At 48.4% G+C, this 14,740-nt stretch overlaps 2 protein-coding genes across 4 annotated transcripts in view; both read left to right on the forward strand.

Moving 5' to 3' along the window:
• Nucleotides 1–2,557: 2,557 nt before the first annotated feature.
• Nucleotides 2,558–9,975, forward strand: LOC135264208 (amino acid transporter heavy chain SLC3A2-like). Of its 3 annotated transcripts, XM_064352957.1 has the most exons (10): nt 2,568–2,714; nt 3,200–3,316; nt 3,592–3,838; nt 3,990–4,180; nt 6,061–6,234; nt 6,720–6,814; nt 6,932–7,071; nt 7,495–7,804; nt 8,270–8,332; nt 8,679–9,975. In XM_064352957.1, exons 3-10 carry the CDS (start codon nt 3,615–3,617, stop codon nt 9,012–9,014), a joined length of 1,533 nt encoding a protein of 510 aa, XP_064209027.1. In that variant the 5' UTR covers nt 2,568–2,714; nt 3,200–3,316; nt 3,592–3,614; the 3' UTR covers nt 9,015–9,975. The 3 variants fall into 3 exon arrangements, with proteins under 3 accessions (XP_064209026.1, XP_064209029.1, XP_064209027.1); XM_064352956.1 differs by lacking the exon at nt 3,200–3,316 and having other exon boundaries at nt 2,558–2,714; XM_064352959.1 differs by lacking the exon at nt 3,200–3,316 and having other exon boundaries at nt 2,558–2,714; nt 8,273–8,332.
• Nucleotides 9,976–10,598: 623 nt separating this feature from the next.
• Nucleotides 10,599–14,740, forward strand: part of LOC135264226 (pyruvate carboxylase, mitochondrial-like) — an 85,563-nt gene continuing 81,421 nt past the window's right edge. Inside the window, exon 1 of the mRNA XM_064352987.1 lies at nt 10,599–10,676. Coding sequence (XP_064209057.1) covers nt 10,614–10,676 — 63 coding nt within the window. The 5' untranslated portion in view covers nt 10,599–10,613. The remainder of the gene's footprint in view (nt 10,677–14,740) is intronic.

Raw genomic sequence — 14,740 nt, forward strand, 5'->3', positions numbered from 1 at the left:
GGGGCGGAATCATTTTTCTGCTGAGTGGGTGTCCGTGACAGAAAGCAGGAGACATGCGTGTGTGTGTGTGTTGCAGGGCACGCTGTGTGGTGGTGTGGGTCGGTGGGTGTTGTGGGTGCAGGAGACAGCGTGGTGTGTGTGTGTGTGTGTGTGCAGGAGACACGCGTGTGTGTGTGTGTGTGTGTGTGCAGGAGACGCTGTGTGTGTGTGTGTGTGTGTGCAGGAACGGTGTGTGTGTGTGTGTGTGCAGGAGACGTGCGTGTGTGTGTGTGTGCAGGAGACACACGTGTGTGTGTGTGTGTGTGTGTGTGCAGGAGACACACGTGTGTAGGAAAGGACTGCACAGCAACCCACAGAAACATAGGATGTTCACTGTAAAAGGCTGTTTCCAAGCAACAAGACTCTGAGCCGTGTTTCCTTTCTGTCACATACACGCACTCAGCAGAAAAGTGAGACCCTGCGCTCACGCCCGTGTCACGCCTGCGCTCACGCCTGTGTCACGCCTGCGCTCACGCCTGTGTCACGCCTGCGCTCACGCCTGTGTCACGCCTGCGCTCACGTGACCTCCCCGGGATCGGGTTGCATGTCGTATGGGACAGGCCTCCTCTGTCATGCTAAAAACAGAGCGAGCGACGGGGACCGTGGGAGAAGGGGGGGGGGGTGTGTCTGCAGCCCCTCCCCCCCCTCCACTGGGGGGTATTCCCTGGTCTGGGAACTGGTCACACCCCAAACACAAACATCCTCCAATAGAGCGCTTCTGGCCTTTGATCAGAGGAGAGGAGAGAGAGACACCCACTCCTGCCCCACGCCCCACCCCCTCCGCACCCCCCCCACCACCCACCCCGCACTGTAAATATATACAATATATAAACATTAAATACAAATGTTTATTTATCATGCTGAAAAAAATATTGTAGAACATATTGCAATATCTTGCTGTGTGCATATATATATATACTGCTGTGAAATAGATAAACCACATCATTATATTTTCAAATAGTCTGTATGTATGCCACATATATTGCAGTAAGGGCCATTCCATCATAGTTTCATACAGCCAAGACATCAGTACAGTGTTGTGCTGGAATGTGTCCTCTGATTGGCTGCTGAGGTGTTCTGGGTAATTCCTGGCAGGAAGAGCAGCTATTTGCAAAGCCAGTGGCTTCCTCCTTCACCAAGGCCCTTTTGGTTTTAGCAGATAACGTCCCCCCCCCCACCCCTGTTCCCATCACACAGCTACATACCTGATGTGCAGCTCATGCCACAGAATTATAATCTCCTCTTTGACACAAAAGAACTCTGAGCTCCTCCTTCTGGTTTAAAACACCACAAGCATTTAAAACTACACCCTGCCACATTCCTGCTGCACAAAATGTCTGTCTGAGCTGTCAGTCAGTCAGGTTGCCTACAGTACAGACGTGTGGAACAGGGACTGGGGCCAGCACAGGGAGGCTAATTCATTCATTCATTCATTCATTCACCCATTAATTCACTCGTTCATCAGTTTATTCAATCATCTCTTCATTCATTTTAATAATAAGTCAGTTTAATAAGTTGAATCTTGTAAACAGCCACAAGGCAAACAACAACAACCACACCGCTAATGATTATTTCTGGTCCAACAGTAACACAGAGGTCAAGCAAAACCCCTCAGCCCTGGACAAGATATTAAACAGCAAAAGCGTTACTGAAGAGGGCAAAGCGCTGTAAAATCATGCAGTAGTTTATAATAAGAGAGGGAAGCTGGAAAGAGTGGTGCCGGTAACCATGGCGACACAATGTGATGACCCCCCCCCCAGGGTTTTGGGAAAGCACTTCTGGACACTGCTCCGCAAACATTAGTGTACAATGTCACAGGGCACAGTACAGTCTCTCCCTCGAATACAGCCTTTCCTGTTCCTGTCCCCCACTCTTTCAAATTTATTTTTCATTAATACCTTGTGTAAAAACAACACAAACGCACAGGAGCCTACAAGATCACAATGTCGGTATGTTGTTTTTTAAAGAAAATAAGAAAAAGGATTTTTAAAGTATCAAACTAACTTTCTCAACACCTGAACAAGTGTTTGAAAACATTCACTGCTTGTGCTGATTCGGTTCTTGGAATGGAGCTATTTGTCCTGTATATACTGTTACACGGTATCTCAAGTAAACAATCTCCCAAAGGAGATCTAGATTTTTATTTATTTGTTTAGTTTTTGTTCTCTTTTCCAACACTCAGACAAAAAGTCTATGCTTAAATCTTGAGGATCGATGGCTTAAAAGTCTATATTTTTGGTAAATAATCACATTTCCATCCAAACTGAGGACCACCTTGCCCCCCACCCCCCGCCTCCGACGCTTTCGCTTGTTATAGTCTGGTGTGAGCGGGGTGGGCGACTCTTAAGGTGGACTTGGAAGTTCGGGTTAAATTCTTACAACGAGGCTGGACTGCAATAATACTTTTGCTGATGAAAACATTAACCGAACATCTTAACGCTATTTGATTTAATTTTAGGCACAGTCAGTTGACATCACTCAAGTCTTAAATAGAAATGGCTCCACCTTTAAGATGGGCGGTCGCCTAGCAGAACGGATAGCCTACATGCCGCCTAGCCTATATAAACCCAGCTTGGCTATGATGCTAAGATCCAGTAAACGTTAGAGAGACTACACGCGGGAAGGTTACAGATCTTCCAAGCGCTGACCAAGAAAACTAGGCTACGATTTTTCAGGTAATTTCACATATGTATAAAATGCCTATCGTTTAATTTCATTAAAAGGTCAGACGTCTTTGTATTTGTCAACCTGGCTCCCGCGTGATTAAATGTCGGTTTATAATGTAGGCTGCCTACTGTAACGTATTTACTAAATGTTTGTTTTTTTCCCACGAAATTGTTTATATTTGATGAAACGTTAGCATTGTTTGTTTCCGTTCATGTTTAGAAACATGTTTGCGTTGCTATGCCGGCTAGTTGGTTGCTACAGCATTAAATGTAGCCTGTGGGTCGGTTTGCTGGACATCACACAATGGAACTGGAGCTAGCCGGTTTTTCCGCAGTCAGCCAGCATCATCACCCTTCAGCGACCGTTGCCCGCGGCTTTCTAAGTTCAGATTGAATCGGTAATCGTTTTAATGTGGCCGGTCCTTGGATTGTTATAGAATTATTTATGATTATTTATTTTAGATTTTAAATGACATTTTTTTGGCCATATATAGGCTATACGGCTTCCGGGTTTACAGTAAGCGTGTCTAGCCACATGGTAGGTAGCTACCGCGATGGAATGAGATGGCATGGATGCTACATCTTTGACAGTTCGATCTGAATGATTTGGGGTGAGCTGGCGCAACAACATTATAAATCACCTAGTTGTGTTAGTTTAAGTCTGTCCACATTGTTGAAGCACACATCACGATGGTAATCGCCTATATTAAGAAAAGTAATGGTCTAATATGTAGCTGATGCAATTTCTTCCGCAAATTACTTTGCCTACTCATAAGCAATATTGAGCTTCTTTCCTGTATTGCTGTCGTAGCTTGCGGCGGATAGCCTGCCTCGCATATATAATTGTATATATATAATTTCTTTTTTTCTTTTTTCTTTTTTTAAGGTGACAGGAGGCATCGCTGAGAGATGAGTAAGGACCTCGACGTCGAAATGAAGGATGTGGAACTGAACGAGGTGGACCAGGAGAAGCAGCCCATGACCGACGGAGAGGCCGGGAACGGGGACGGTATTTCCCCGACCAGCACGGAGAAAAACGGCATTGTGAAGGTGAAGATCCCGGAGGATGGGACGGCGGTGAAGTTCACCGGGCTCAGCAAAGAGGAGCTCCTGAAAGTGGCCGGAACTCCCGGGTGAGTGATTACCGAAGTTTTACGTCCTTTTATGAAATTATCCACGGTTTGAAGACCAGACGCGTGTTCACTGTCATCGTTTTAAATGTAAAATTAACGTTAAATCCGTAACGGCGGCGCATCTGACTTTCGAACCTTATCTCGCACACAGGTGGGTCCGGACGCGGTGGGCCCTGCTGGTGCTGTTCTGGCTCGGGTGGCTCGGGATGTTGGCCGGAGCCGTCGCCATCATCGTCCAGGCCCCGCGGTGCAAGCCGCTGCCCAAAATGAACTGGTGGAACGAGGGACCTCTGTACCAGATCGGCGACGTGGCCGCGTTTACCGGGGGCAATACCCTGAAAGGTAGGAGTGAGGGCGTACGGGGGGCAGGTTGCACTGGGTTGTATTCATGTTGTATGTGTGTTTATGTGAGCATGTAATGGTTCTGTGGGGGTGTACAGAGTTGTATGGGAGTCAGGTTGTTTACTGGGTGCTTGAGGAGGGCTGACATTCAGTGGCTTTTCACTACAGGAAACTACACTACAGTGCATTGTGGGAATCAGAGTCAGGAGTGGGCATTTAAAGGGGGAGCTCTCTTTGCCAGTGTTCTCATGGAAAGAGGAAAGGAGGAGACATTTGGGGGGGGGGGGGGGGGTGACAGAGGGATGAAGGCTTGGAGGATGGTGGGGATGGGGGGGGTGCAGTGTGTGCTGGGGTCCAGGAGCACAGGTGACTCAGCATTTACCTCCCCATCCCCCACGAGCGACCGTCTCCTGGGGAGTGCGGTTTCCATGGCAACACTAGGGCAGAATGAGCGTGCGCACGTGTGCGTGACTCATCCTCTCAGGCTGCACGCTTCTGCTGAACCAGCTGAATCCGGTTCTTCCCCTCGCTCCCTCGCTCTGCCTGCCCCCTCCCTCCCTCGCTCTCCCTGCCCCCTCCCTCCCTCCCTCCCTCGCTCCACGCTTTTGTTCAGCCCCTGTCCTGCGCTCACACGGTCGAACCCTTTCCTTTGAATCCCGACTGAGGGGGTTATTGGAGGTCACATGCCAACGGGCTTCAGAATCACACAGGCGGCTTTTGATTGGCTGCTTTTGTGTTCCTGGAGCAGCAGGTGTTCCTCCCTCCCAGGGCGTCGTTCACATTTCCGATGTTCCTCATGTTTTTACAGCTGTAGTTTGATTATAATAGAAATTCCATTGAATGAAAATCTCAAGTGTACAACACCTGCGCCCCAGCTTGGATTCGAACTGGCAGTGCTTTGATCAGAGGCACAGCTCTGCACTACTGCCCTATGTCCCTGTACCAATAAAAGATATGGAGGATCAGACTGAATATTAATCATTTTTATTGTGATGGCATCAGATGGTTGAAGAGCCTGAATTATTGTATGACAGTTTAATAATGAAAATTACAAAAGAATTGGAGACTTGCACAGGATTTTCTCAAGACTTTTTCCCGGATATAGATCAAGGTCAAGGCCGAACCGCCTTAGCCCAGACTGCAGTGTGCTCCCTAACTCGTTAGTACAGTCTCACGCTACTCCAGACTGCAGTGTGCTTCCTAACTCGTTAGTACAGTCTCACGCTACTCCAGACTGCAGTGTGCTTCCTAACTCGTTAGTACAGTCTCACGCTACTCCAGACTGCAGTGTGCTTCCTAACTCGTTAGTACAGTCTCACCCTACTCCAGACTGCAGTGTGCTCCCTAACTCGTTAGTACAGTCTCACGCTACTCCAGACTGCAGTGTGCTCCCTAACTCGTTAGTACAGTTACACCCTACTCCAGACTGCAGTGTGCTTGCTAACTCGTTAGTACAGTCTCACGCTACTCCAGACTGCAGTGTGCTCCCTAACTCGTTAGTACAGTCTCACCCTACTCCAGACTGCAGTGTGCTTTAAACACCACATAGATCAGTGATAACAACCCTGTTCCTGGAGATCTACCATCCTGTAGGTTTTCATCCAACCCTAATTTGGCACACTTGATTCTACTAATTAACAGCTCAGCAAGATCTCAAGCTGTTGAGTGAGGTGTGCTTTGTTAGGGTTGGAGTGAAAGCCGACAGGACGGTAGATCTCCAGGAGCAGGCTTGGTTGCCACTGACCTAGGTGATACTGATGTTGCGTACTTAATAGGCCTGCTGTTGAGCAGCTTGTATGAGAGAATAAGAGCTGATCATATGGAACGCCACACCGAACGCAGTTATTTTTGTGTTAAAGACTTTGTTTCTTTTGCTGCAGGACTGGCAGAGAAGATGGAAAGCCTGAGCCAGCTGAAGGTGAAGGGATTGGTTCTCGGGCCCATCCATGTGTCCAACATGGACCAATCAGATAGCCTCAGTTTCACAGAAATCGCACCAGGCGTGGGAACCCTGGAGGAATTCAAGTTTCTGATCAAAACTGCACAGAAAAAGAGTGAGAAACTTTACTTCTGTTCACAGTCACAGGACATGATACCATACCTGTGTGTACCTTTACCTCTGTTTAAATCTGATACTTGTATGCACCTTTACCTCTGTTTAAGTCTGATAGCTCTGTGCACATCTGTTTGCTTTTAGACCCGGCACACAAAATGGTCTCTTGTGTTTGCAGTGTGTGTGTTTGTGTTCTCTGTGGGGTCTGATTGCGTTAGTGTTTGTCAGTTGAACGCAATTGATTGCGTGATTGATCACGTGACACTGATTAACTCAGCTTCCTGAGTGCAGTCTATCTGCTGGTTCAGCCAGCACCTCCACAAGCCATTTTCTCCTGATCCCTGCTGCTCTTTGACCTTTCTGCTGATTGGACACTGTTTGTGCTGTCAGCTTTATTGTAGTTGTGGTGACATCAGAAGGATCGGGGTCATGGAGGGTGGTGTTAATGGAGTCACTCTTCTCCCCCCCTCCCCCCCTTTCTCTCAGATATTGCGGTGGTTTTGGACCTGACCCCCAACTACAGGGGCCGTGAGCCGTGGTTCGCCAACGGCAGCGTCACCGATGTGGCAGAGAAGCTGAAGGTGAGCGGGGGCGGGGCATCGGAAACTGAGCGAATCTGACCAATTGTGAGGCTCCTCTCACCTGTCCTGGCCCGGTGGGGCGGCCGTTCCTAACGCCCCCTCCCCCCCCCCCCGCAGCCGGCGCTGGTCTACTGGCTGAAGGAAGGGGTGGACGGGGTGCAGCTGTCCGGGGTGGAGCGCCTGGTCACCGTGGTGCCGAGCCAGTGGGCCGATATCCGAGCAATCGTGCAGAACGGAACCACGGACGGCAAGGAGAAGTCAGTGGGAGAAACGAGCGTCTTTCATAAAGTGACAAGCTTTTTTTATGATAAATTTGTGTTTTTTAACACTTAAGAGACACATTCAAGACATTTTTAGAAGAAGGAAAGAAAAAAAACAACAACTGTACATTGTCTTTGTGTCTGAAGGATGAGTGCCATCTGGTGGAACATTAAGGGTAGTGCATGCTTTAAAATTTATCTTAACAGTAAAATGGCTCGCTTGCGCTCTCTAGTGGTGATAGTGCTGGGTGTGAGTCCCTGTAGTTCAGCATCTTAATGACGTAAATGGTTCTCTTCCCGATTTAATTTTTTAAAATAAGTTTTATTGAGGCATGCATATAGACAGACAGGCTGTATATAGACAGGTAAAACTAGAAGTCAGTGGTGTGGGTTGCTGAAATTGTGTCCTTCTGTGTTCAGGGCTCTCTTCGGGGTCACAGAGCAGGGGTCGGTGGCGGAGGTGTCCCGCCTGCTGAACAGCTCCGGGGTGGACCTGCTGATGTCGGGGGTCCTGCGGTCCAGTCTGACCGGGGTGGACCGGGCCGAGGCCCTGCAGCACCTGTACGCCCAGAACCAGATGTCCGTGGCCTGGACCATGGGAGACCGCCGGCATGGCCACCTGGCCTCCCTGGTCAGCCCCAACATGCTCGCACTCAACCAGATGCTGCTGTTCACCCTGCCCGGCACGCCCGTGTTCAACTACGGAGACGAGATCGGGCTGGAGGATGAGGTGAGAGAGCGAGAGAGAGAGAATCATATTTTCTTGCTATATTCAAAAAGTAAGTTTAATTAAGTTGGTTTTCCTTTAGCTGTTGATATTCCTTTAGCTGTGAAAACTTGAAAAAGAGAGAAAGATTTCAGACAGGATGGGGGTCTAATTCCAGCTAATGAACACGTGCTGGCTCACTAGTCCAAGGCTACCGGGCCACCAGCATTTCCAAATGGGCGCTACGCCAGTTTGCTAGCAGAGGGGCCAGGCTGAGTGTACTGGACGCAGGGAACACAGGAAGTGTGCAGGGAAGAGGGCAGGAGGGAGGGAAAGGGTGGAGGAGAGAGGGGAAGGGTGGATACCGGGTGAAAGGACAGAGTCTCTGACGTGATTGGCAGCCATCTGAGGGGGGCGGAGAATAGGATGGGAGGTTGACTGTGATTGGCTGCCTGATGAGTCAAAACCCTGTGTGTCTTCAACTCGCAGCAGGAAAACAAGTTTCCCAAGATGCTTTGGGACACTGCGAATGCAGCAAACAGTACTGAGAAAGTAAGAACACACGCACACGCGCACACACACGTACACAAACGCGCACACACACATGCACGTACACGCATGCACTCACACGTGCACACACATACACACACACACACGCACATGCACACGCACACACACATACACACAGTGTGTACCAGTTCCCGAAGGTGTAGATTGACAGATTTTTTTCTTAGATCTGTTAATCGCTTGCCTTGTATGGCAGAAGTACATTTCAGAGCCCAGCCCAAACATGACTTACCAGTTTTTCAATGTTCCTCTCTCCCTCCCTTTCTTTCTTACACCATTTCTCTCCCTCTCTATTATTTTCTCTCTCCCTCTCTCTCCTTCTCTCTCACAGGATAGGGAGTCGATTCGTTCGTTCTTCCAGAAGCTGAGCGAGCTGCGTGGGAAGGAGCGGTCGCTGCTGTACGGAAGCTTCCGGGTCCTGCACAACTCCACTTCCTGTCTGGGGTACCTGCGCCAGTGGGACCAGAGCGCGGGCTACCTGGCCGCCTTCAACTGGGGGGAGGAGTCTGCGTCCCTGAGCCTCGCCCACGCGTCGCTCCCGGCAACGGCAACCGTAACCCTGAGCACGGACACCGCGGCGTTCCCCAAGGACAGCAGTGTGAAGCTGGCTGCCCTGGAGCTGGGGTCGGGCCAGGCTGTGCTGCTGCAGTACCCTTACACTGCCTGAGGGGGCCGCCAAAAACCAGGAATCAACATTTACATGCACGTTGATTGCTGTAATGGTGGCTAGAATCTGTGTTATCAATAGAAATGCATGTAACATTAAAATCAAATGACTTTTTTTTATTTTTATTCCAAGATGTCATCATGCAACACTGTGATGTGAAGTATTACTGTATTTGAAGACACACACACACATGCACACTGGATTTTGTACACTGGCATTTTCATTTTCTCTGTGACACAGTTTTAAAGCAACCCCCCACCTCACTCCCTCTCTCTAAGGGCTCTTTCCAATCGCTTATTTTACCTCCTGCGTCCTTTCCTCACTTCCGTGGCTCCACCGAGCGGCCGACGCAGGGACAGGACTCGATGACGGAGGAGTCGAGGTGGCACGCATTATCAGCGTCAGTTTGAAGCCACGGCAGTTACAGATGTGGCAGTTGCAGATGTGGCAGTTGCAGATGTGGCAGTTGCAGATGTGGCAGTTACAGATGTGGCAGTTGAGGATCCACATACGGATCGTTTATAGGTCGTGCGTTCCAAAAAAAAAAGAGACTTCCGCAAAGGGTGTCCTCGCTGAAGCATCCTCCAGGTGCCTCCTCGCTCCTCCTTATGGAAAGGAGGGTCCTTAAAGATGGCCGACCTTGATGGATATCCGGGTCAGGCGAGAGTCGCGGAGACTGGGACGGGTAAAATGAGAGACTGGAACGAGCCCTCGGGCGGAAAATGAGCCTTCCTCCTTCGTCTTCTCACTGCTGTGTCTGTGACACGTGTTCCCTTAGTCTGTGAATAAAGTGAATAATGAGACCCCATTCCTCTGCTTCTCCCTGAATGAGCGGATGTGGGGTGCAGCTCTGAAAATGAAGCAGAGGTTAATGTGCCTGTTCACCCACAGGGAGAGAGATGGATCCTCTGTCTCTCTTTCACCCTCTCTCCATCATGAGAAATAAACAGCCTGAAACTAAGCCTTTCATGTGTTCTGTCTGTGTGTGTCTGCACGTGTGTGTGTGTGCAGTGCAGAGAGGTGTAACTTGGAATTCACAAGTGTGGGGGGGTGTGTGTGTAATACAACACAGTGAGATGAAACCTGCACTTCCGCGGTTTCAAAAGCGCTTCTCACCGAGACCATGGAGAGTCGACGGGTGACATCACAGTGACTTTGTCCGTATTCTTCCTGCGCCCTATGAGAGAAGCTAGTGATGTCATAAACGGATGATGCTGACAGATTCCGTTTGCTCAGCTGGATATTTCCTGATATTCACTAGTTTAGCTTAAGGAACTTGGCTGCAGTGCACAGTGCCAGAGTCCCAGCAGGGAATCAGATGCCGGACCTTTGAGTTGCAGTCCCAGTTCCCTAAGCACTGCACTGCCTCTTTTTCCACATTCAGACTTCACTGGTGGCATGTCCGCTGTGGCCTGAACACAACACTCTTCGGGGAACTACAAAGCAACTCCAAACACAGTGCCTCCTGAGGCTGTATGTATATGCACATTATTACTGATTTCTCAACAAAAAAATTGCATTTAGTGTAATGTTCAGTTGGAACTATTACAAAACATTTCTCTGCAAGCTGCTTTAGAGGAACCTGAAGGGAACTTCCTGATGCACCAGCTACCATGTCTCTTGTCCTCAGATAGCTGCAGTCAGATACTCCAAAGTTTTCAGGTCAGTTGACTGCATTTATGTTCAGCATATAAACAGATATCTGACAGAGATTAACTAAAATAATATACTCACATGTATATATACATGGTGTGCTAATATTTATCTTTAATTGCTTTTTTAAACATCCGTTTATTTTACATTGCTGTTGGGAGGTGTGCTTTTGCTATTTGTAATCTTTATCTCAGTTGTTTATAAAGATGTTTCCAGTTTACTAATTTCGCTTCGCCCTAATCCGTTTATTTTGTTTCCCGCGTAGAATACAAACGGAATTGATTATTTTGCAGGACTCTCTTCTTGGAAGCCCCAACCCTTGGATCGGTGTGTCTGAACTGTACTTCATGTATTTTTATTGCTGTAACCCATATGGAACAATAATGTTTAACTTAAGAACGGGCTCTATTCAGCAAAAAAGCCTGGATACATCACTGCCCTCTCTCGGAAGAAGGCAGTCTACCTTGAAAACTGTATTACAGAGCTCAGGTTTACGTCAATGATCGCGTCCGCGGATCTTAATCATTTTCACCAATCACGAACCTCTTTGGCGCTTACGCTTGATCTTTACGACCAATGGCTGCAAGCAGTGTCGGTAGATCAAACGAACAAGACGGCATAAGCTACGAATAGAATATCGGGAAATCAGCGAACCAACCAATTAATTCCCTGCGATTCAGTCCCGGGCCTGTCCTCCTTTGGACCAATAGACGCGAGGCTGCACGCGCGGGCGTGCCTTCGACGACGCAAATGATCGTAATCTGACTCAATCGGAGGAGTGGGCGTCACGGTTGCGGCCAATAGCAAGTTGCTTCGCTGCTGGGAGGTGGCGACTCGCCTGGGATGGGTTTAAAAAGCTCAAACAGTATTTAATGTCCTGGCTGCTGTGTGGGTTAGTTATCTTATCCTGTCCCGTGCGAAAGCGCCGTTACAGAGGAAAAGGGGGAAACCAAATAACCCAATTGTACACAGAGAGTAGCCAGTTAGCGTGCTAAATAGGGTAAATCACCCCCTCCCTCGATTAGGGGCCTCGAGGTTGCATCGCAACACATTGCAGCTGTCGACAGAAACACGCGTAAAGTAGTGGAGCTTCGAGCTTCTTAAATTGACAGCCGCGTCAGAAACCGAACGTAGCTTGACGTCGACAAAAAAAATAAGAAAAGGTAAGTTTGTATGAATGGCAAGTGTGTAAACGGAGAGAGTCTTGTAGTGCCTGCATACATTGGCTTTCTAGCTGGCTAGCTTGCAAACGTCTCCATAATTGGGCTATATGGTAGCCAGCTAGCGCGCTACCTGCACAGTTCTGCCAACGTCGACAGGTAAACGGGGCAACTGTTTAGCTTCACAGTTCGTTAATGACATCCTTGCAAGCAATTGCTAAAATCAGTAGCAAAGTTCGCTTGCTAGCTATTGAACTAATGCACCCGCAAAAGCAGCGGGCAGTAATGACGTTGCCGTTAATGACTCTGCAATGACGGTGAACCCCATTCATAACTGGAGTCTCAAAGTCGGCAGTCTGGGCTGTTGACCTGTATTATATCTTGCAGTGGCATTGCACTTTGTTGCTGATACGCGCAGAAACTCAAGCGAGTTGTCGGAAGTCCTATACCGCGTGCGCACCCAAGGACATCAAACGCGTTTGTGTGTTGACTGTGACGTTTACATTTCATTGTGTGAGTAGCGGATATCGCTTTTGGGTCCGTTTTCTACTGCTATAAGCGAACGGAGTGCCACAAGTTCAAAGTGGAAGCCTCCCTCCTTTGTTACAGAACGTTCTGCTGGCTGACTTGTGCTCGCTACTTTGTCACCAACAAAAGTAAAACTGCTTGTTCTGAGGGTCTTGTTGCTTTCCAACGATTGCGTCAGAATTATCTTTTTGCATTAGTATAATCACGGTCTTGCACACCACACTGACTGAAGGTAATGCCACTAAACTGACGCACAATGTCATGATTGCGTAATGGACAGAGTATGATGCTTTCCATAGGGTTAGTCACTTAGCAATCATACTTGTATATATAATATCGTAAACTTCAATGTTGGGGCGAGGGTTCGTTATAATTATTGCTTCGTTTGCAGTAATGAGTCAATTTGATCTCCCCGCCACAAGCTCATGTCCTAAATCTGAGCGCGTGCGCCTCTCGGCTGCAGCTGTTGCTGTGGGTCACCACTCCCCCTCCCCAGTCTCCACGTGGCCGACTGTCACAGGGAAGTCCTTTCCTGTGATCTGCAGCTCGTCCCGAGCGAACTTTAAAGAATTCAAACAAGTGTATCTTTCTTGTAACTGTTTACGCAACAGTCGTCCTCTGATGTTTTCGCTCCGCCCTGGTGATTGGCTTATGCTGTGTAAACGGTGGCGGATTTGAATTTGGACCGCTCTTGAAGATTAAACCACGTTTGAATATTTGGGGATTAGATATGAACGGAGACTATCTCCCCCAAATGGTCATGTTTTATGTCTCATTAATTTAAATCCGATTTATAAAGTTGCATAGTCATTTCCAATGTGAGATTTCTTGTCCGAAACCGATGGAGACAGTTTTGGGTGCTGGTTCTCGATGTTTTCTGGGTGAAAGGTTAAATGCTGTAGTTGGTATTTAGGCCTAGTCTCTGGTCTGATTTAAATAATTTTTAAGCGTTTTTCAGTCGCTTAATTTCTGCGCGTGTTACATTTTCTGCTTTCCACGAGCCCAGCACGCGGGGCGCCTAGCGGAGCGGAAACCCACAGGGATGAAGTGTTTTTTTGGGTTACTGTTTTGTTGGAGATTCAGTGAAATGATGATAAACACACTGTAGACGCTCCTTTTAGAATCCGTACAATCTTCATCGCGCTACATATTGAATGAACATTGAATATATAATTTTCTCTTCTATTTACTGTTTTTAATTGTTAATACACATTTTTATTAGTCATGAATTCGGTTGACATCATTTACCTGTGCAATGGTGTGTTTAGTGTTGTGATGAACTGGAACGTGCACTGTAGATACAGTGTTAAATGGTCTTCACCCTACTGTGCCTGTTCATTATAGCCTTCTTCCAAAGGTCTTTTATTGTAGTTTACGTTGGGGGTGATCTGCCCTCCTCAATACAAAGGTACATGAAAGATTATTCACGGGCCCAGAGGCATAGCTAGGAGTTTTGGGTCCCTGTTTTTTAAATAAAATGAATAGAATTATTTCCTTTTATTTTTTAAGCTGTGGGCCTGTCACCATGTTGCCCCCCACGAATGACAGCTCTGCATGGGACAACATTCACTGCTTTCAGGTCTGCTGGTTCAGAATTTGCACCCCCCCTCCCCCCCCAAGTGAAGATCTCCCCATGAGCTCCCTGCTCCGCCCCCGTTTCCATGGCTACAGGAAAGCGCGTTTGAGTCCAGCCAGACATCCAGCCCACAGAGACTGATCTGGGATCAGCCTGGGAGAGGCTGACAGGGTTCATGCAGGTTACTGTGTGTGTGTGTGTGCGTGTGTGCGTGTGTGCGTGTGTGCGTGTGTGCGTGTGTGCGTGTGTGCGTGTGTGAGCGCGCCTGTAACACGATCTCTTCTGTAGCATAACACTGTTTAATACCAAACACATGCTGCTTGTCCCCTCTCCCTCACCCTCCCTCTCTCTGAGGTTCATATGGGCGACTTCCAGTGTAAATATTAAACACTAGAGGTAATGTACAAGCTGACTGTGCCTTATCCCGGCTCTGTCCCCTTACCCCACACAGTCCACACTGTGACCTGTCCCAGTCCCCTTACCCCACACAGTCCACACTGTGACCTGTCCCAGTCCCCTTACCCCACACAGTCTACACTGTGACCTGTCCCAGTCCCCTTACCCCACACAGTCTACGCTGTGACCTGTCCCAGTGTCCTTACCCCACACAGTCTACACTGTGACCTGTCCCAGTCCCCTTACCCCACACAGTCTAAACTGTGACCTGTCCCAGTCTCCTTACCCCACACAGTCTACACTGTGACCTGCCCCAGTCCCCTTACCCCACACAGTCTACACTGTGACCTGCCCCAGTCCCCTTACCCCACACAGTCTACACTGTGACCTGTCCCAGTCCCCTTACCCCACAC

This window comes from Anguilla rostrata, chromosome 9, assembly GCF_018555375.3.
Source record: "Anguilla rostrata isolate EN2019 chromosome 9, ASM1855537v3, whole genome shotgun sequence".
Taxonomy (NCBI): Eukaryota; Metazoa; Chordata; class Actinopteri; order Anguilliformes; family Anguillidae; genus Anguilla; species Anguilla rostrata.